At 52.9% G+C, this 18,948-nt stretch overlaps 8 protein-coding genes across 8 annotated transcripts; 3 read left to right on the top strand and 5 right to left on the bottom strand.

Annotated features, from left to right (window-relative positions):
• Positions 1–733: 733 nt before the first annotated feature.
• On the top strand, positions 734–2,270 carry POSPLADRAFT_1139163 (hypothetical protein; the record flags this gene model as incomplete). Its single annotated transcript, XM_024485003.1, has 4 exons — positions 734–947; positions 1,064–1,166; positions 1,857–2,037; positions 2,244–2,270. 4 exons carry the CDS (start codon positions 734–736, stop codon positions 2,268–2,270), a joined length of 525 nt encoding a protein of 174 aa, XP_024340111.1.
• Positions 2,271–2,780: 510 nt separating this feature from the next.
• Positions 2,781–3,432, bottom strand: POSPLADRAFT_1032984 (hypothetical protein; the record flags this gene model as incomplete). Its single annotated transcript, XM_024476900.1, has 2 exons — positions 2,781–3,177; positions 3,245–3,432. 2 exons carry the CDS (start codon positions 3,430–3,432, stop codon positions 2,781–2,783), a joined length of 585 nt encoding a protein of 194 aa, XP_024340112.1.
• A 1,563-nt stretch (positions 3,433–4,995) lies between these two features.
• On the bottom strand, positions 4,996–5,976 carry POSPLADRAFT_1138730 (hypothetical protein; the record flags this gene model as incomplete). Its single annotated transcript, XM_024484941.1, has 3 exons — positions 4,996–5,468; positions 5,508–5,781; positions 5,833–5,976. 3 exons carry the CDS (start codon positions 5,974–5,976, stop codon positions 4,996–4,998), a joined length of 891 nt encoding a protein of 296 aa, XP_024340113.1.
• Positions 5,977–7,553: 1,577 nt separating this feature from the next.
• POSPLADRAFT_1045681 (hypothetical protein) lies at positions 7,554–8,858 on the bottom strand (the record flags this gene model as incomplete). The annotated part of the gene is made up of 5 exons (XM_024478829.1): positions 7,554–7,912; positions 7,975–8,034; positions 8,089–8,209; positions 8,386–8,541; positions 8,637–8,858. The coding sequence occupies 5 exons, from the start codon at positions 8,856–8,858 to the stop codon at positions 7,554–7,556; spliced, it is 918 nt and encodes a 305-aa protein (XP_024340114.1).
• A 599-nt stretch (positions 8,859–9,457) lies between these two features.
• Positions 9,458–11,675, bottom strand: POSPLADRAFT_1140002 (hypothetical protein; the record flags this gene model as incomplete). Its single annotated transcript, XM_024485116.1, has 6 exons — positions 9,458–9,851; positions 10,080–10,127; positions 10,292–10,566; positions 11,135–11,242; positions 11,347–11,531; positions 11,636–11,675. 6 exons carry the CDS (start codon positions 11,673–11,675, stop codon positions 9,458–9,460), a joined length of 1,050 nt encoding a protein of 349 aa, XP_024340115.1.
• On the top strand, positions 11,614–13,752 carry POSPLADRAFT_1032988 (hypothetical protein; the record flags this gene model as incomplete). The annotated part of the gene is made up of 8 exons (XM_024476901.1): positions 11,614–11,744; positions 11,941–12,169; positions 12,203–12,388; positions 12,415–12,533; positions 12,670–12,751; positions 12,807–12,820; positions 12,863–13,128; positions 13,601–13,752. The coding sequence occupies 8 exons, from the start codon at positions 11,614–11,616 to the stop codon at positions 13,750–13,752; spliced, it is 1,179 nt and encodes a 392-aa protein (XP_024340116.1).
• Positions 13,753–14,583: 831 nt separating this feature from the next.
• POSPLADRAFT_1032989 (hypothetical protein) lies at positions 14,584–15,169 on the top strand (the record flags this gene model as incomplete). Its single annotated transcript, XM_024476902.1, has 3 exons — positions 14,584–14,864; positions 14,982–15,072; positions 15,098–15,169. 3 exons carry the CDS (start codon positions 14,584–14,586, stop codon positions 15,167–15,169), a joined length of 444 nt encoding a protein of 147 aa, XP_024340117.1.
• Positions 15,170–15,961: 792 nt separating this feature from the next.
• Positions 15,962–17,003, bottom strand: POSPLADRAFT_1108881 (hypothetical protein; the record flags this gene model as incomplete). Its single annotated transcript, XM_024483339.1, has 2 exons — positions 15,962–16,038; positions 16,163–17,003. Coding segments are annotated over 2 exons (918 nt in total), but the record flags the coding sequence as incomplete, so codon positions are not given.
• Between the last annotated feature and the right edge of the window lie 1,945 nt (positions 17,004–18,948).

Below are 18,948 nucleotides of genomic sequence, written 5' to 3' on the forward strand. Positions count from 1 at the left end.
GTCACTCGCGCGCGCCTCCATGAGTGCGTGTCTCATTGTGGTACAGATGTGGCTGCAAGAAACCTGTGAGCCCTATTTCCTGAAGATGCCCCCCGATTTATTTAGCCAAATTGATATCATGCCAGAATAAACTCCCAGTGATAGCAAAGAATACACGAGCGAGGAGTATCCCTGAGAGCACATTCAAGTATTGTGTCATGGCCTATATCAAAGTCACCGTTAACAATTCCATCGGTCAATTTTGGATTGTTGGAGCGTCATGGAGCCTATTAAGGTACCAGCCACAATCTACAACAAGAACACGGGTGCAGAAGCCCCACCATGGGTAGGCCACCCCAGTAATAATGTGCCACAGCGCTCGTTACTATCTTCACTCTTATTCAGTGCACTTTTTTGGCACCTGGCTTTTGTTCATATCCTCTCGCAGCCGTAGAAGAACCTGTTGCGCGGCTCAAATAGGTGACTTCGTCCAAACAAGTCACACAGCGTTATATATCAGCCAGTCGGCCGTATGTCCAATCACAACTCAGACGCCGCACGAGAATCCTCAGATTGCGACACTTTCTCCTTTCGTTACCCATGTCTCAGAACGCCGCTTCGACCTTTCTCTACCGCCATACACTGGCTAGTATTTATGTGTGAGATGCGTTATCGCGTGCTCAGGAACTTCAGATGAGCACTTGCCGTAAGTGATCCCCGTAATCGATTCATATATCGTGCTCCTTGTTACGCAATGAATATGGTAGACGTCCAGCATGCCCCGGAGATCGAGTATAACGAGATGCCCCACGGTTTGCTGAATATGCCTGAGTGGGCTAAGAAGCTTGCGCTCTTCGTCGCAATGGACGTTGCCAACGATGACCTTTGCGGGGGTCTCAGCAGTGCGAAGTTCCCGAGCACTCGTGCTGAAATTTTGGTGATAGAAATGTCTTGGAGGGGCGAGCTTGGTATTGACTCCAGGCCGAGGAGGCGGGAATCCTTGGCAAGCTTATGAGCACGTTCAGCAAGCAGCTTCGTCAAGTCGGTGACTCCGATGAAGATGTCTACGGGAATGGTGACTAAGGAGCTGGTTTCATTGGGGCTCAGGACATGTTCGTGCACAGTGCTGGACTGCGAGACTCCCTTGAGGTGGAGAAGGCGGCACAGGGATTCGAGTTTTGGGGTCTGTAAGCAACAATCGCACTTTCAGGTTCGATGGAGGAAGGCGCGTTCCAGTCGAGCGTTTGAGGGCATAGCTCTCTCTGCCAGTGCCGCATGTAGAGCACAGTGCCGAGTTTGCTTAGGTGGGAAAGGGGCGCGTGTCCGGAGCGCAGTTCACGACGTTGCCAGTCCTTCTCCTCTAGAAGTTCAGGCGAGCTTGAATGACTGGTCAAATAGGAGAGGAAAGTCGATGTGGCTAATTGTGACACAGTGAGAAGATGATTCCCGACGTGTGAATGTATCCCTATGTCCGGATGGCCACTGTGCGAGGCTGCTCAGGAGCACGGGTTCGCATCCATGGATCTGATTTGCCTGCTGAATATAGCTGTCGTCAGACGACCGATTACTTCACCACGAATATCGCCAACACTTGCGTCAATGGAATTCTGGCGCCGGTCGTCTGCCATCAGCGCTCTAAACCCAATAATTCCTTGTCGAATGGCTCAGCGTGGCCAGCTCTAGGCTTCGGAAGGAATATCCGCTTCGTCTTCTGTAGGTCTTTTCAATGTCGATTTGAGTTCGTTCTTGACTGCGAGCCACCGATTAGATTGCTCATAGTCGCCGGAGATATTCGTCTCAATCATAAGATTAGGAAGGATTTTCCCCAATAGCGTTGCGACCTCGGTGACATGTTCGTCGATGAGTACCCATTTCAGGTCGAGAGAGAATCCAAAGGAGCAAAATGTGTGGACCAGCCGCTACAAAGGTGAGACAGTCGGTACAAAGGAGACCAATGCAACCCAGATGATGACGAGACTCAGATATGAGCACGTTCGAGAGCATGATGCTGTGGAGTACGTGGCGGCAGGAGGTGGATATTGGCACCTGCGCGAAACGGTATGTCCAAATGGATCAAGCATGATCAATCTGTGGCGAACGATTGCAACGATCGCAACGTTGCTTGTATCTCGTCTTTTTTCCAATTGTTTCCATTGCGGTGAGATGCGCAACTTCTATATCTGTGGCCACGCTGCTGACATCTCCTCCGCGATGTCGTCGTTGAGTTCAGCCACCATATATGCGTGTAATTTCATTTTCCGTAGTTTGCAAAACGCAAGAAGTTTGCATAGATGCTCGTGCCACAGAGTACCACCACAATACCTGCGCCATTGATCATTCCAGGAACTTGTCTCCATAAATAGACACCGAATGTGCGAGGGCGAGAACCGATCCTGAAGAGCGTGGAGGGATGTATCGACCTCAGATGCAGATGGAAACGAGGCACAGTAAATGCTGAATGTTTCCACAAGTAGAAACATAACATTGCAATCCGCCAGATCATTGAACACTGCCAGGTCTTGTGTCCGGATCTCTGATTTTCGGAGTGTGGCGAAGCGCGCTTGAATGCGAGAACCGAGAGATATGGAAGACCAGGAGCTGACAACATCGGGAGCCAGAAGCACGCATAGCTCCTCCACAGCGGACGAACAGCCAAAATAAGCCAACGCATTTCCGCGCAGAGGAATGTTACCGCAAAGAAGCACCTCGAGCCGTGCAAATTGGCAGGCCAGCGAGGAGACCTTTTTTGCAATAGAGAGAAGAGGTCCAGTACTTTCCCATCCAGTGACATCGACGTCCATCTAAGTAACCTCTGGGCACTCTGTGCCAATTATCATCGTGAATTTGATGAATTCTACGCTCCAGTCTTTTCCTGAAACATGCTGGCAGAGGATGGTCAAGTCTATGGCGACCTTCTTGAGCTGAGAACCGGTGTAAAGACATGCGCAAGTCCAAAAGCCCTTGCACGCAATGTAAGGGCCTGAATCATGAACAATGAAAGTGTGCAGCCAATCCAAGGAACGGAGAGCCGGGAACAGGAGGGGCTGATGCGAGTATCGCGTCATGATCTGCATCGGTCTTGCAGGAAGGACATCGGATTCGTAGCGAGGATATTTTCGCCACCCCGCCTGAAGCCAATGGTCTTCACGAGTGGCGCATTTCTCGCAATCGCTGCGAAGTCCTCGGAATGAGGTCACCCTGTAGGCGCTTGTGGACAGCATCTATGTCAGTATCGCCAATTGGCGTTTAGAAGTAGAGCACGTACATAAACTCGGCGTGAAGTCCTTCCATCAACATGAAATGCCCAGGCAACAACCGGAATATTGGTATGTCGGGTTTCAGACCTCCACATAGGACTTCGATAGCAGATACGCGGAGCGCACGACATTTCAGAGCGAGTATAGCAAGCCACTTAATGTCGGCCTGTCGGACAAAGTGGCAGCCTTTTACCATGATCTTCGCGACCACAGGTGCTCAGTGCGTCGACTACCTGGAGAATGCGGACAGTCGATCCACATGAGGCCATTTTGCGAGGTAGGGGCGACGTGTTAAGGAGGGAGAGAAGGGGATAGTGAGACACGGGGAGAGAGAGTTCGTGGCGCAAGATTCCCACGGTGTTTGTGGCGAAGCCCTTTGATGCACTCGCAAAGCATTGCAGACAGTCAGATTTGGCAGTGTTACTCATTCTGTGGCGAGGCTTTGGAAGCCATCTTCGACAGTATGAATCCGGTGCATCCATGTACTTCAGGAGATGCTTCCACAGTCTGCACAAAGGGCAGTTTATTCTCTGCCGCTGAGGAAAACCGCCACAAAATATACTAATGGCGCTTCACGACAAATACGGTGAAAGAATATTCCAGCAGTTCATAAACGAGGTTCCCACCATCATAGCCGTCTTCTATTTCCGTCCTCGCAGGTCATACAACGTCGGCGGAAATTAAGACTACACTTTGGAAGACTACGCTGCAGACACCACCACAGACTACCAACCCTAAGAAAATACAAGGAACGGAAGTTGTTCAGTCCTCTAAAAAATGCGATGCAGGATCTTCATCTGAATGGTCTCATCAGTGGAGTGGAGAATACCACACGTCAGTAGCGTGAGGCGCGAAGTCGACCGATCATGTGGCAGTTCCGAGGCCTCCGCGAGTCTCTAGGCCTGAACATCTCGCAGTCAATATCACCCCACAGGTATAGCGGACGCCAGGAGTCATCACTGCAACGCTGCTGGTCTGGAAGAGGCAATACAATCTGCAAGTAGGAAGTCCTTGAAGGGGAGCTGGACGCACCCAGCCACACAAAGCCACAAAGCCAACGTGCCGCAGCTTGACCAGCGTATATAAAATGAAAGCGCGTCACAGCCTATTACGACCGACCTTGTGGATCAGCGACCACCAATTCAGTTCGGATCCACAATCTGCGTCCCTTCCCGTCAGCAGAGCCCATGTTCGAAGAGCCAGCCTGATCACTGGAGTGACATGCTCACTACCGAGAAACATCCAAGTGACGTCACGTCGAAGGTTTCAGATGTAGAATCGGCATAGGGTCATTTTCCGTGGCTTTTGGGACCAGAGGCGATTCACCCAGGCCCTGATCGGTCCACGGCAAATGCCGGCGGCTCGTCCCTCTCTTCTTGTGGAGACTCAATGCTATCTCAAAGTTCTCTCATCTTGTGTCACTGACTACCATTATTCCTTGAAAGCCTACCAGGCGGATGTGCTTCATTCATCAAACATGCGACAAAATCTCGTGTATCGATCAGTATCATCATTTTGGTCCACAAATAGACGACTAGTCGCCTGCCAGCACAAGCAATTAGTAAGTATGCAGCTCTTGTCGGCTAATCAACCAAAATCACGGCACATAGCTTCTGAACTGGTGATTATATAGGCATCGAGTCATAAATACAAGGCAACAATAAATGCGATCAGGAACGTACCACATTGACATAGAGACAGTATACAAGAAGGGCAATGCGAGAGGGAGGGAGGACGATTACCCGAGAACAGTGAGTGATCACCCGGTGAGATACTTGCTAGCAGCAATCTGCGCGACGACCGCTTTTGCCCTCGCGTCGGACATGTGGTGCTGCTTTTTTAGATGCCGCCCCAGTGCGTCGCTCCTGATCATTGACTTGTCGCACAAGGTACATTGCCATCGTGAGGAGTCGAGGTGCGCTGTTCGTATGTGCCGATTCAGGGACGCTTGGTGGGCGTACTCCGACCTTGTGTCTTTGTTGCGACGACATATCTCGCACCGGAGCGGCCCCTTCGACGCCACTTGGGGCCGCGTTGCCTTGATCGCAGGTGCGCGTGGCCGCTGTGGTATCTTCTTTGTCTTCCTTGCCTTTGCGGGGGAGCGTGGCTTTGCGAGCCGGTACGCTAGATCCGGGGAAGACTCGGCGAGGAGAGGTGTCTCCGTATGCCCGTCAGATTCTGTGGCGTCTTCGCTGGCGCCGTTGGTTTGTTTAGTGTTACTGAGTTCTTGTCCTACAGCCTGTAGGTCAGGAATCAGTGCGCTTGACACACCGGGAGGCGTGTAGCGCCATGATGTCTCGTCGCTGTCATCTATTCCAGACCCCGTCGCGATCAGATCCAGAATAAACGGATCGATATGAGGGAAAGGATCTGGCTCTGGGTGCTGAATCCACCCACGACCGTTAGCCATGATATGGCCTCGATGACCAATTGCGTATGTGGGGTTAGATGAGACCAAATTGAATTCTGATGCTCCTCCGAGTACCACTCCAGCGCCCATCTCGAAACCTGAAGCTGCTGGGAGAATGATCTCGGACAGGCATGTCTGGGACAGATCATCAGCCTTTGTGCAGCCAAGCGTGAGTGGCCAGCTCACCTCCCGTATATCCTCAAGCGACTTAGAACTGGAGTAAGGAAGAGGATAGACGATGTTGTCTGCTGTTGGTCCGAATAATACGGAGTAGTCGAATGCATCACGAGTATCGTCATGCATCGAGGTGCGCAAAGAATGATAAGACATTGCTGGATATATGAAAGAGCACAAAGGAGCAACCGTTGCTGCTGCCGACTGGACGTCAGTACTTGGACCCTGATGTTGAGTATAGGATGAAACTCACATTAATAGGAGCGACACGTCCCTGTCTTTACGAGGCTGTGATAAGAGAGTTATGGTGAGGGACTGAGACGGGCAGAACACGGTTTATATAGCAGACCACGGTGCGCCCCCGACGCTCATGCAAAATTCTTGTTCTTTGTTCCGAAGACCTTCACATCCAGTCCTGAAGTGTACAACGTATCTTTTCATTTCCGCTCCTCCAGGTAAGTTCCGGATAATGCAAACATAGAAGCTGATGGCCAGGGACATTGTTCGCAGGTGCGGAGTGGATCGCTGGCTACCGGTCGGACAAGACGGACATGATTGGCCATGGTGTGCCTTTGTTCTCGTCAGGCCGGTTAGACGGCTGGAGTCTCGTCATTCGCACGTGCCTTCACTCGCGCGCAGTTCATCGCGTGGTAGATGTGGCTTCAAGACTCCCGTTCCTTTCCGGAGGAGTACTGGACTTGTTTAGCTGGATAATCGTCATTTTAAATGAATCCCTTTATGTTAGCAAGCAGTTTGCGAGGGCATTTTAAAAGGCACGCTCATGTATTGCATCGTGGTAGATGTGAATGTCAATGTCGACGGTTTATGCGACCAGTTATAGAATGTCGGAGGGTTACGGAGGTTGTTAATGTGCTAGACACAATCCACATCAAGAGCACGAGTATAGAAGCCCGATCGCTAGACTGCTGTGAGAAGGCTGCGCCAGTCATATTATTGCCACAGGCCTCGTCACTGTATTCTCTCCCATCCAGTCGGCCGTATGTTCCATCGTCACAGCTCAAACACTGCGCTTACAGCTTGTCACGCCTTCTCCGTTTTATACCCATGTCTCAGAACATAGCCTTGACTTTCTCCACCGCCACATGCCAGCATGCAGCGGCCAATGCCATTAATGATCTAGAAAACTTTGTCAGCGAAGTTCCCACCCGACAAAGGTAAGCAACCGGGGAGAAGGCGGGTGGCGAACGCTCCTCCAGTCAGCCTTTGATCAACATGCGCCTCCGCCACAATTGTCCGACGCGCTTTCATCCGTGTCAGTCAGTCATGGACTTCTTTGACGAGTAATACATGATAGCTCCTATCTATTATTCGTTCCACGATATTGATATCAAGATCGAGAGATTGAGACGGCTGGGAGTGGCGTTCAACACCTCAGTACCCATGTCTGTGCTGCCCTTGAGACGTGTTCCCCGTGCATTATACGCGAGTAGAAAGAGACCATAGAGCCCTCTTTGCATGCTGGTGTGAGGATTTCGACGTGTGAAACTCGCCAGATTTCACGTAAACCATGAGTGCATGTCTGGCGTCGCTGCATCAAAGTTGAACCGCGCCAGGGAAAACAGCCTTGGATCCATGCATACACCCGCCGGAGACCAGAGTAACCTACAAAGAAAGAAGTCATTGAGTGGTGAGTATAAAGTCCGCGCCGCCGCATATATCGGATGATCCTATCCTACGTGCTATGGCTGCCCCCTTCCGTATCTCTGCCCACCCTATAGCTTGGCCTGCAGGCGCAGTCGTGCCTGCTCGAGCGCACGGTACACATCCGACGCGAAGCTCGAGCCAGGCGGAAGTGCGAAGAGCCGTTCGAGCGCGGGCACGGCCGCGCGTGTAATCAGGAGGCGTGGGCGCGCGTCGCGCTCCATAGTCGTGGCGTTCGACAGTGTTGGGCGCTGGTCGCAGAGAGGAGAGGCGGACGGCATGGAAGACGGGTCAGCACCGAGGCACGAAGGAGCAGGGTCCAACGATGCAGGCGCGTACACTTGGTATGTGGTGTCAAGCTCGGCGCTCTCCTGCGAGAGGATGGCGCCCTGGGCGATGGAGGCTTGGAGGTACTGCGAAGCTTTGAAGGCTGGGCGTTGTCAAGCGGTGTGCACTGGGCGGATAGAGAAAATTAAAACGGGGATGATATACCTCTGTAGTGAGACCACGCGCGCCATGCACAGAAGAAAAACGGAAACCTCGGACTTATGGCTGAAGGAACAATCAGAGACGTGATGTAGAGGCAAAGAACGACGGGAAACGCACGGATGAGCTTGAGGGGAGCAGCGAGCGGGGAGATGGCGATCCAAACGAGACAGCCATTCCAATGTCGCGGGAGTGCGTTTCTCAAGCAGGGCATGCAGGTGCGCCAGTGGCGAGGTACACGCTGAAGGTGGATAAATGAAAGGAATCTATCACCCGAGACACAAGAGCATTCGCGGTGAAAGTAGGAGTCACACGGAATGTGGCGTGCTAAGACACAGAATGCACGGAAGCGAACCAAGGCGGACGCTACGTCAACGAGTTGGCAGGGCGCAGGGGGGAAAGACAGGGAGCACTGACAGTTGGATGGCCATTTGCATCAAGTTTGTCGGTGTGCCCAAGCGGAAGGAGCTTTGGGCCCAGGGACGTGTCAAATGACTTGAGGGCGAGTTCTTCGAAGTCTAAGCGGTCGATGAACCGTTCGCCGTAGAGGAACGCTCTCCGCTTGGAGGAAGTCTGAATTTGTATAATATACAGAAAAAATAACACGAGGGAGGACATTTTCATCTCCACGTGCGCCGACAGAACGCGTGGATATGTCAAGCACATACCTTCCAGTTGCCCTCCGGCGCCTTCCCGAGCCCTGCCCGGAGATGTGCTACTTTCGTGATAATCAAGTTGCTCCAACTCCGCGCTTCGCTTTCGCGTGGGGGTGGAGTAAAGAAATGGTAGTACGTGAGATGATGCGAGGCCTTGTGCGCCGGCGCTGCGGACGTCGCGAGTGGGAGCGCGATGATGCGTACACCGCGTTTTGCCCTCTGTGCCAATGACATTATGTTGCCACATGGCGTGAGGGAAAACTCCAAAGCGCGCAACTCGCAAGCTGATTGAAACGCCGCTATTAGTACTATGCAAAGAACGTCGAGACTTAGTGGCAGCGGAGAGCCGGCAGAGGCGCGCGTCATGCCGACGCGCGCTTCCCTTGACAGCCACCGCCACTGACTGCTCACCACAGTCGGTTTATGTATGGGGACGACAAGGACGCCTGACCGACAGCATGTCCACCACGCATATATGCGTTTATTGACGCTTTACCCAGCCCGCACATGCATATTTTCTCTTTCCGTTAAACTGATCGTTCCTGTCGCTCCCGCGGACCCGGTCATGGATTCTAATTAGCGAGACGGCTTGCGGCGGTCCCATTCCAGTATCTTTCAGACTACCAGCGAGGCTTCCTAACGCTGTTCTACAATACTGTTTGATTTGCCATTGGGCGAGACGATAACGTGCACTGAGTCAACTATCCTGCGAATACATGGATGCCAGACTATAAGGCGTCAAAAAAAGGTCCGAGATATACAAGACGAGCACGACGTAGATTGGGGAATCAGAATAGCGATCGAGAAAAATTAGAGACGTACTGCTGACGGAATTATATCAAATGTCCGTTCGTTTCACGGTAGTCCTCTTGCACCTCCCGGAATGCGGTCGGCAGCCCAACGACTCGGATTTCTGGCGGGCAGGTCACCCATGGGCGCGCGGACTGCGCGCTGATCAAAAAGGCTATGCTGCATTGCGGGCGGAGGGTCGACGCAAAGGGCATAGAGGTGACGGTGAGCGATGGCAATGGTGATGGCGGTACGAGGTCGGGAGAGAGAAGACGAAGATGGGCCCGAAACGGACGATCTCCGATAGCACATGGCACGAATACGCATATATGCGAGTTGACGGAGATGGCGGCAGGATAATGGTCACCGGCTCTCTCCGGTAGAGTTTTCGGAATGGCAGCGGCAATAACAAGGAGTGCGAACAGGAGAGGGGTATCACTGTGCTAACGGGGTGTCGTGGCTGTTCAGCCGGGAAACGGATGTGAACAAATCGTGCGACCGACACAATTTCATGCGGAAGGCATGCTCCGCTGGGTATATTAGACTTGTATAGATCGCTATACGACTCCCGGGAACCGCGGGCAAGCTAAGTGGGATGGTTGTGTAGAACATCTAACTCGATCTTCATCCTGTCGGGTCCAGAGGGCTTGATTGCAATGCATGCACCAGAAGCCCAGCTCCGGCCCGTCAATGTAATCACCACTTTCATTGCGACTATCCACTGCCATTCAATGCATGCAGCAACATCAAAGAAGCGATGCTCACAGGTAATTGTACATTAGCGCTTTAGATTGCCTTGACTGCGGGAGCCATGTACGAAGTCTAGGCATCCAGATCCCTGCATCCAATTGAGCATAGCAGCATATTTGAATCTTTACATGAGGTTTAAAGTCGTCGAGCGAGGGACGCATATCTCGAATGTTCCATGAGGCACAATCCAGCACATCACAGAGACAGTCTTCAGGCTCGCCATGATGTCGTCCAGCACCCCCGGTCCGGTGAGGGGTCGGGTCGGCATCGGATGCAAGGCACAGCCCTTGCATTCGGGGCCTTCGGACACAACAGCTCCGTTACTGAGGTGGACATCGATGATGAAGTCAATCCTCAGGTATTCAATCGCGGGACCTTCTGGTGTCCGGAGGTGTGAGATTACCTTCAGAAGCCATTCATAGGACATTGATTCCTGGACATGTATCTTGAGTGTGAGATCTTCCAGGTCTCAGTTGTATGTGAATAGACTTGGACATCGAGGGAGGGACAGACGTCGTGCTGGAGGGCATCAGCATAAAGACAAGATGACATGACACTAATGTTCCTACCTGAGCTCCATGTAACATCTAGCTGTAGCTCATCCAACCAACTTCCAACTGTTTTGAGAAATGGGATGATGCACGGGACAGTATAAAGGTGGTGCTCATCAAAGTTCCCCAACAAGAGCACCATTTGTGGAAGCAACGTGTGGTACCAGCTCGGAGCGGCAAGCAACCAATGTGCGATCACATCAAGGGAGGTGGCATCCAAGTCATCAAGCTGGTGACAAACGGCTTTGCCGCCAGCACCGTCATGTCTCATCCATGAGAGGAAGGTGAGAGGCATCGATGCATTCTCAAAGCTTACTTGTGCGAGAGCGACGGTCTCGCTCGTGAATCATATTTCAGGGAACCAACTTGAGAGACGAGGCAGCGAAGGATAGCACCCGATGGAAATCTGACATCACATACTCTCAAAGATGGAATCTTCTTGAGCAAGGTATGCAGGTGGTAGAAGACGTCCGGATGGAAGTCGCCCGTTCGCCAGTCCCCATGCTCGATAACAACATCGCGCACGTGCTGCCACCTGGGACCAAACAGGGATGCCACAAATACGAAGTGACCAAGCGACCTGGTGTTCTCTGCGCCTCTGATGGTCACACAGCGCAATCCTTTCCACTCACGACATCTTGTCCGATGCTCGCGGAGCACGTCGCCTCGATGTTGAACACGATATGTCGCACCAGATAGGGACTGCACCTGTTCCGCCAGTGCCGACAAACGAGTGAGATCTTCAGAAGCTGATGGTGCCGAGCGCCGACAAAGCAGTCGAGCACAATGTCCCAAATTTCCACAGGAAGCGCCGGTCCTGCGAAGGGGAATGTTGAGCGACCGCCGACCTGGTGAAACCTGATATTAAGCCCAACGTGCTGCTCGGAATGCACTCCGTGATGGACGCTGAGTCCCACATACCATCTGTACTGCGTTTCGGGCTTGACGATGAGCTCGACATGCCACGCGGGACGCGCTCAGAACGCAAGAGCGATGGTGGGCTTATTGGCGTCAGTACGACAACTCGTGGGTACGAGTCTGCGTGACCTACACATTCTGCTTATCCTCCCTTCTAAAACGGAGGAGTGTGCATCGCAGCAGCGCACCCGACCGGTCGCGAGCTTCACGACGTGCTGCAGTCTGAGTGTACACGCGTGATTGAGTATACGTCTGTAAGGGAAGCAGGTATGTACCTCTGCCTGAGTCGCTTCACCATGTTCGATTAGGTCGACCTGTTCCATCGCGACGGAGGATGAAGAAAGCAGAGGGGCGATTGCGAGGAGGACGGGGACGAGACGGGACAGATCGCGCTTCGCTGGCCCGTGCTCAAGCACGAACGGCACGAAGCAGATAGCAGCCTTGAGGTTACATCATGGCGAGCCCCAGAAGAAGCTACAGACTGTGGGATCAAGGAAGCTTGTGCAGCCGCCCACCGCTGAAGATACTGGAGGCGCGGTAGTATCTGGCGAAATTTACTTGGCATCGTAGTCAAATGGACGCCGAAATACTATTGCGTTCGACAGTCCACATGCGGAGATGTATAATATCAACGGGGTGGCGTTGGGCATACTCGCAACATCGCGAGCATTGAGGGATCCCAGCCTCTGTACGAATGCCGAAACCTGGTCGTGCACGTGCCAGCCATATGACAAGATTCGCACTGATCACATGAACGTGTGGATGTATGCGCATTCCCACAGTGGCAAGAACGGCATCGCAAGGACGTTAGAGGAACGTTCGTCGCAAGTTCCGCGTCCGAGATGAGCGATGATATCGCCGCATTGTCTCAAATTCCCCCGTACGAATACTCTCCGCTGCTGTGTGAACAGAAAGGCCTTGCGTATCCCGTCGAACGCATCTTCGATCGAGCGCTGCGATACACAATGAATGCAAGAATTTCCTCGGCAGCCTACAATGATTATTGAAGGCCCACGCCTCTGGATCGCTGCTCGTAGGCCGTTCACTGCCGCGGCAGCAGATATAGCGCGATCAAGTATGTGTGCTCGTCCAGACTCGATCCGAGCTCAGCCGCGCAAGGTTAGGAGTGCGCGGCGCATCTCACCCTTAAGACGGCTCCTCTGTGGTCGTGTAGGACTTCCGAGGCGTGTAAGATAACGTCTGACTTCGGCGACTGATCCTGTTGTACAGGACAAGACTGTTTTCTGGCACCATGCCTCGTAGAGGGTCGCTCGTTCAAGTCGTAGACCAAGATAGCAGACCTTTCGAGGAATGCACACTAAATCATGAGCGCGAGACACCGTTAAGTATGTACAAGCATTCTGGCGTGCAAACGTACCGCTACAGTGTAACGCACCCCTCGCCAAGCACCAATAGCACGACAGCAGCGGTTCCTACGGGTTCTCCTATGCTTATGGTACCAAACGCAATTGGATTTGCTTCCAGACGAGATGCGCGTACGTCGTGTCAACCAGTCGCCTGGTCAGCGCGTTTCGCCTTCATCGTCGAGTGAGATGTGAACAAGCGACACGAGCAGCACGATGGACGCTGAAAGCCGCTGGATTTCAAGGCGTGTCGGATAGATAGTCGCAACCTGGGGGTAGAAACACGGAAGATCCGTATGACGAGTCCTTTACACAGCTCGCGCGAGGGAAGGTTACAGAAGGGAGGGGAGGGAAGAGCATGAGCATACGCGCGATACTCTCAGTATGCGAGCTACAAGTACCAGCCTGACGGACAACGACAGGGCACATGGGTCCGCTGCAACGTGAAATATGTGAAATGACTAGGAGTGCGATGAATGATGGGGTGGATGACGCCCAAATATGATCTACGACGTACTATGGATGTGGGCTATCCGCCGCCCTGAGAGATCCTCTCTCCATGACAAAGTCGAGACTTGAACTAAATGTACTGAAGTGCTAACAGGTCGTCCAGAGAGGTATCCCAATGCGGACCCCAGTGTAGTGGGCGACGCTACCGAGAACGAGGGAAAACAAATCGCAAGTGATATTCTCGAGCTCAAACGCAGGATTCTCGGGCAAGCAAAGAAACAAGATCGTGATAGCGTGCTTTTGTGATACTCAGAAGAACGTAGAGCCGCAGCTAAGCGTGCGTCGATTGAGCAGCGCTGGGTGAGCGGCAAGCGCCGGTCTTCTATCCTTGCTCCTGCTCCCTTGACGCTCGCCGTGCGTTCACCAGTCTATAGTTCTCACATATTGCATGTCTGTGCGCCCCCAACGGACCGTCACTTCCTGTGTCTCCTGAATAGAACAGGATCCGGAACAGGTTTTCCTGCGGTGAGCTATATCAACGTTCTAATGCAACGTGCGTATTCCTCGACGCTCGACTATAGCCCTGATTGTCTCTGTGTACACGCTAGCCTTGTTTATATGGGCGGAACTGTAGCTGTGCACTCCGGCGCATATCTACAGCCCAGCGTGCTGTATCCCTATTCTCCCTAGTACACAGTCCGTGTAATTCAATCGCGTCTCATCGCGTGCCGTTGCATCCAACGTCGTCTACGACGACCAAGTAGCCCATCTACTTGCGCTTTGGTGCCTGTCCATCTCTTCATGCTTCTCCGGTCTCAAGTAGCCGTCGTCTCGCGCACATAGCCGCCTCCTCAAGCTGCTTACAGATGTCAGGACACTGGTTGGAAGGGCTAATCTTCGCAGGTTCTCTGACATATCAATCACACTTATAAAGGCGGACAATATCATGTCTCCAACGCGCGTATATATACGTTTATGAACAAATCAGGTACTCTGCGCCCGCATCTCTATGACCTCAGTCTACTGGCCTGTATTACTCCTATGGCTCGCCTTCTGCCCAACCTTGTGTTCAAATGGAGACGATAAGGTACTCTCGCTCCTCTGTCTTCGGTTCAATCCTATGAGCTGTCCCACATTATGATGGTATTTGCCTGCAAATTGCGATTGAATGAGACCACGGCGTGCATTACCACGACGCATAAGTATATGTGGGAGGAGGTCCACAGGGAGCCAAGCCAAGAAGCGCAAAGCACCGCATTCTCGATTGCTTCTCGACGGGCATGGCTATGCATTGTGCAGTACAAGAAAGCAACTATTTTGCGAATACATGAGTACAAGACTGCCAAGCGCAGAGTAGTCCGGAATATTCAACTCAATGACGGCATAGAATGGGCGAACTGGAGGAGCAACCGAGCAGAGTCAGACATATGTGGGGCTAGCAGAATCCTATGGAACGGTAACTCCTAAACGATAGCCTTCTTGCGCCTCTGGTAATGCGGTCGGCTAACTGGTGACTCGGATGTTTCAACGTGCAGATCGTTCATGGGCGCGCGGACCTCACGATTAGTCGACAGCGATATGATGTATCTTGGGCAGGCTGTAGATGCAAAGGGAATACAGGTGACGGTGAGCGATGGCGATAGTGGTTCAGGATCGAGGAGAGGAAGACACAGACGGGCCAGAAACCGACCGTAGCGGTAGCAGATGGGACGAATACGTATAGATGCGATTTAATAAAGAGGACGGCGGGACGAAGGTCACCATGACTGCCAGGTGAAACCGTTCGAGTGGCAGGGATGATGACGAGGAATACGAACAAGATGGGGGGTGGGGTGGGGGGGAGTCTCACTGTCGTAACGGGGTGTCATAGCTGTTCGGCCGGGATCCCAGTTTGAGCAATCTGTGCGACCGACAGTGCGCCCGTGCCTCTCTACGACGTAAGCGTGCTCCGCTGAGTCAGTCGGCAAGTAGAAGATGGGCGTGAAACCCCTGATTGCGGGAAAGCTCAGCGGTCTTCCTGTAGAACCACTCACTCCGCTCTTCTCGGTAGGTCCAGAGGGGTTTATCGCAATGCATGCACCAGAGGCCCAATTTCGGTTCCCATATGGTGCATTCAGAAGTGTGATTCCTAATCGCTGCCTATCAATGCATGCAACGGCGTTGAAAAAGTGATGCTCACACGCCATAGGCATACAAGTATTTCATTGACTCCGGGAACCATGTACGGAGTCTAGGCTCCCAGATGTCTGGGTCCAATTGAGCACAGCGGCAGATCTTGATTTTAAACGGGATTTCCATCTTTCTGAGCAGGGGACACATATATCTGAAAACACGATCCAACACATCACAGACGGTCTTCAGCCTCGCCATAGCGTCATCCAACACTCCAGGTCCGGAAAGGGAGGGAGGCGGCTCTGAACGCAAAGCACAGCCCTCGCATTCGGGGCCTTTGGACACAACAGTTCCGTGATCGAGGTGGACGTCGATGATGAAGTTGATACAGAGGCGGCCAACCGGGGGCTCTTCTAGCGTTCGGAAGCGTGAGATTGCCCTTAGGAGCCATCCATATGACATTGATTCTTGGACATATATCTTTAGGACCCACGAAGATTTGTCCCAGCTGTGTGTGATTATGCTTGGACATCGAGGTAGGGAGAGACGTCGTGCTGGAGGGAATCAGCACAAAAAGATAATGACGTGGCATTGACGTTCCTACCTAAGCTCCGATCAATATTCAGCGTTACATATTCAGCGAAGGCCCCAACAGTTTTGAGAAATGGGATTATGGGCGGGACAGTATCAAGGCGGGGTTCGTGCAAGCTCCCGATTGAAAGGAATACGTGTGGCAATAGCGCGCGATCCTTGTCCAGAGCGATATGCAGCCAATGTGCGATGAGATCAAGGGAGTTGGCATCCAAGTTGTCAAGCTGAAGTACAACAGCGTTTCTGCCAGAACTGCCATTGCTCACCCATGAGAGGGAAGCGGGAGGTATCGATACATTCTCAAAGCTTATTTGCTCGAGAGCGAGCATCCCGTAACCTTTCCGGTAAGTAGATTTCAGAAAACGCAGTTGAGAGACGAGGCTGCGAAGAATAGCACCTGATGGCAACGCGACATCGTTCAATCTCAAAACTCGTATTGGCTGCAACAAGGCACACAGGTGGTGGAAGACGTCCGGATGGAAGTCGCCCGTTCGCCAGTCCCCATGCTCGATAACCACATCGCACACGTTCTGCCACCTGGGACCAAGCAAGGCTGCCAAAAATCCAAGATGGCCGAGCGACCTCGTGTTCTCTGCGCCTCTAATGGTCACACAGTACGGTCCTTTCCACTCACGACGTCTTGTACGATGCTCACGGAGCACGTCGCCTCGATTGCTGAATACGATATTGTGCACCAGATAGGGCCCACACCTGGCACACCAGTGCCGGCAAACGAGTGAGAGGTCGAGAAGCTCCTGAGGTTTAGCACCGACGAGGTACTCAAGCACTATGTCCCAAATCTCCACAGGAAGCGCTGGTCCAGCAAAGGGGAATGTGAATTTGAGCGGCCGCCAACCTGGTGACACGCGAGCCTGACCTGATGCTGAGCTCGACATGTTATTCGGAGTGCTTTTTATGATCGACGCTGAGTCCCACATACCATCTCTGCTGCGTTTCGGGCTTGACGATGAGTTCGACGTGCCACTCGCAGCGCATGTCGAACCTTTAGCGACATGCGATCGATGCAGCACCGCAGCCAATCTTCTAATTCGATCTGAAGCGGAAGGCGTCCGTGGTTCCTGTTCGCGAGCCTCGCCGCTTCCTGTGGTCTGAGCGCACACGCTTGTGTGAATATGAGTATATATTCAACGAAAGGAGGTACGCACGTTTGCTTGGGCTTCTTGACCATGTTCAATGTGGCCGGCTTCTTCCATTGCGGCGCAGAATGAATGGCAGAGGGTTAAGATAGCAGAAGGGAAGATCAGAGAGGTGGGATGAATGGAGCTTTTCTAGTGAAGCGCAGGCATCATCGGAAGCAGACCACAGCCTTGTGACTGTCTCACGGCGAGCTATCAAAGAAGGATACAGATGATGAGAAGAAGAAAGCGTGTACAGCCGCCCACCGCCACAAATACAGGAGTCGCGGTATCTGGGACCCATTTAGTTGGTCTCTGGGTCAAATTGATGCTTCGTTCGACAACGAATATACGCAGATGTACAATGTCAGCGGTGTGGCGCGGCGTCTGGCGGGAAGCTGAGGATGCGCAGCGCATACTCACCCCATCGCGAACACTCGAAGGTTTCGGCCCTGCACAACCGCCAAGGCCATATATCTGGGCACGTGTACCTCATACAACAAGGTTCGTGCTTAATAGGGCCATATGGATGGAACGTAACGTATGACCCTGCACAGCTGACATAGATCAGGTATACCCGGCGCTGTGGAATGCGCTTCAGGAGTGTTCTCCGTGAACTCCGTGGTGCATGCGCATCCCCGCAAAGTGGTCAGGCCAGCATCAGAAGGGCGTGAGAGTGACGTCCGCGGTGCGCTTTGCGTGTGAAGTGGGCGATGATATTGTCGCAGCATCTCCGCTGCTCCGTACGAACAGGCTCAGCTCCTATGTGAATAATTGGTATCAGCTGGCGTACGACACGATTAGTTGAAGTAACTACCAGGTGTTGACTTTTGGGTATGTCGGGCAAGCGTCGCTGCCGGCCCGGGTCACGTGGTCGTGCGCCGGTGTGGGAATAGGACTTATGTAGGCATCGCGCGCCGTAGGTAGCCCCATCGGTTTGTAACCTAATCACCCATTGATCCCTGTCCATCGAGGACGTTGTCTGCCGGCGGTCTTTCCGGCGTCGTTCTCACACAAACCGATCGACAAATCAAGTGCTTTGCTGTTGCCTAGAACCTCGCTATACTACTCTCTCGTCTGGTACTGGCGCCAACATGACTTTGGAGCATGACACCAAGTTCCCCCTCTTGGTCGAGGGGAAGTATCGGGTCTGGGCAATGAAGATGGAGGCGGAGCTGGTTAGGAAGGGACTGTGGGGGGTAGTGGAAGTCGAGGTGGAGCCCAAGGAGGGGGAAGACGGGGCTGAGGCGTTAGCAAAGGAGCTGAAGAAGCGGAAGAAGGCCGACATGGCCAAGGCGCGGGCGGAGATCGTGCTCCGGGTTGGTGACGACCAGTTGGAGCTGTTGGAGGACGAAACGGACCCCCGTGAGTGCTGGCGGGTCCTCCAGGATGCGCACCGTTCACGAGGTTTCGCCACGGAGCTGGCAAAGTGGCGGCAGTTTTACCGCACGGAGATGGAAGGCGGCGAGACAGCACAGGCTTGGATCTCCCGGGTCAAAGGCTATGCACGGGTGCTCCGGGATGTCGACGTCGAGGTATCAGACCAGCAGAAGGTCCTTGTTCTCATCATGGGACTTGGCGAGGACTTCGAGCGGGTGGTCACGGTGGTTGATGAGATGCCGACAAGGGAGCGCACATTTGACAATGTGTGTGCAAAGCTGCT

This window comes from Postia placenta, assembly GCF_002117355.1.
Source record: "Postia placenta MAD-698-R-SB12 unplaced genomic scaffold POSPLAscaffold_5, whole genome shotgun sequence".
In the NCBI taxonomy this organism is placed as follows: domain Eukaryota; kingdom Fungi; phylum Basidiomycota; class Agaricomycetes; order Polyporales; family Adustoporiaceae; genus Rhodonia; species Rhodonia placenta.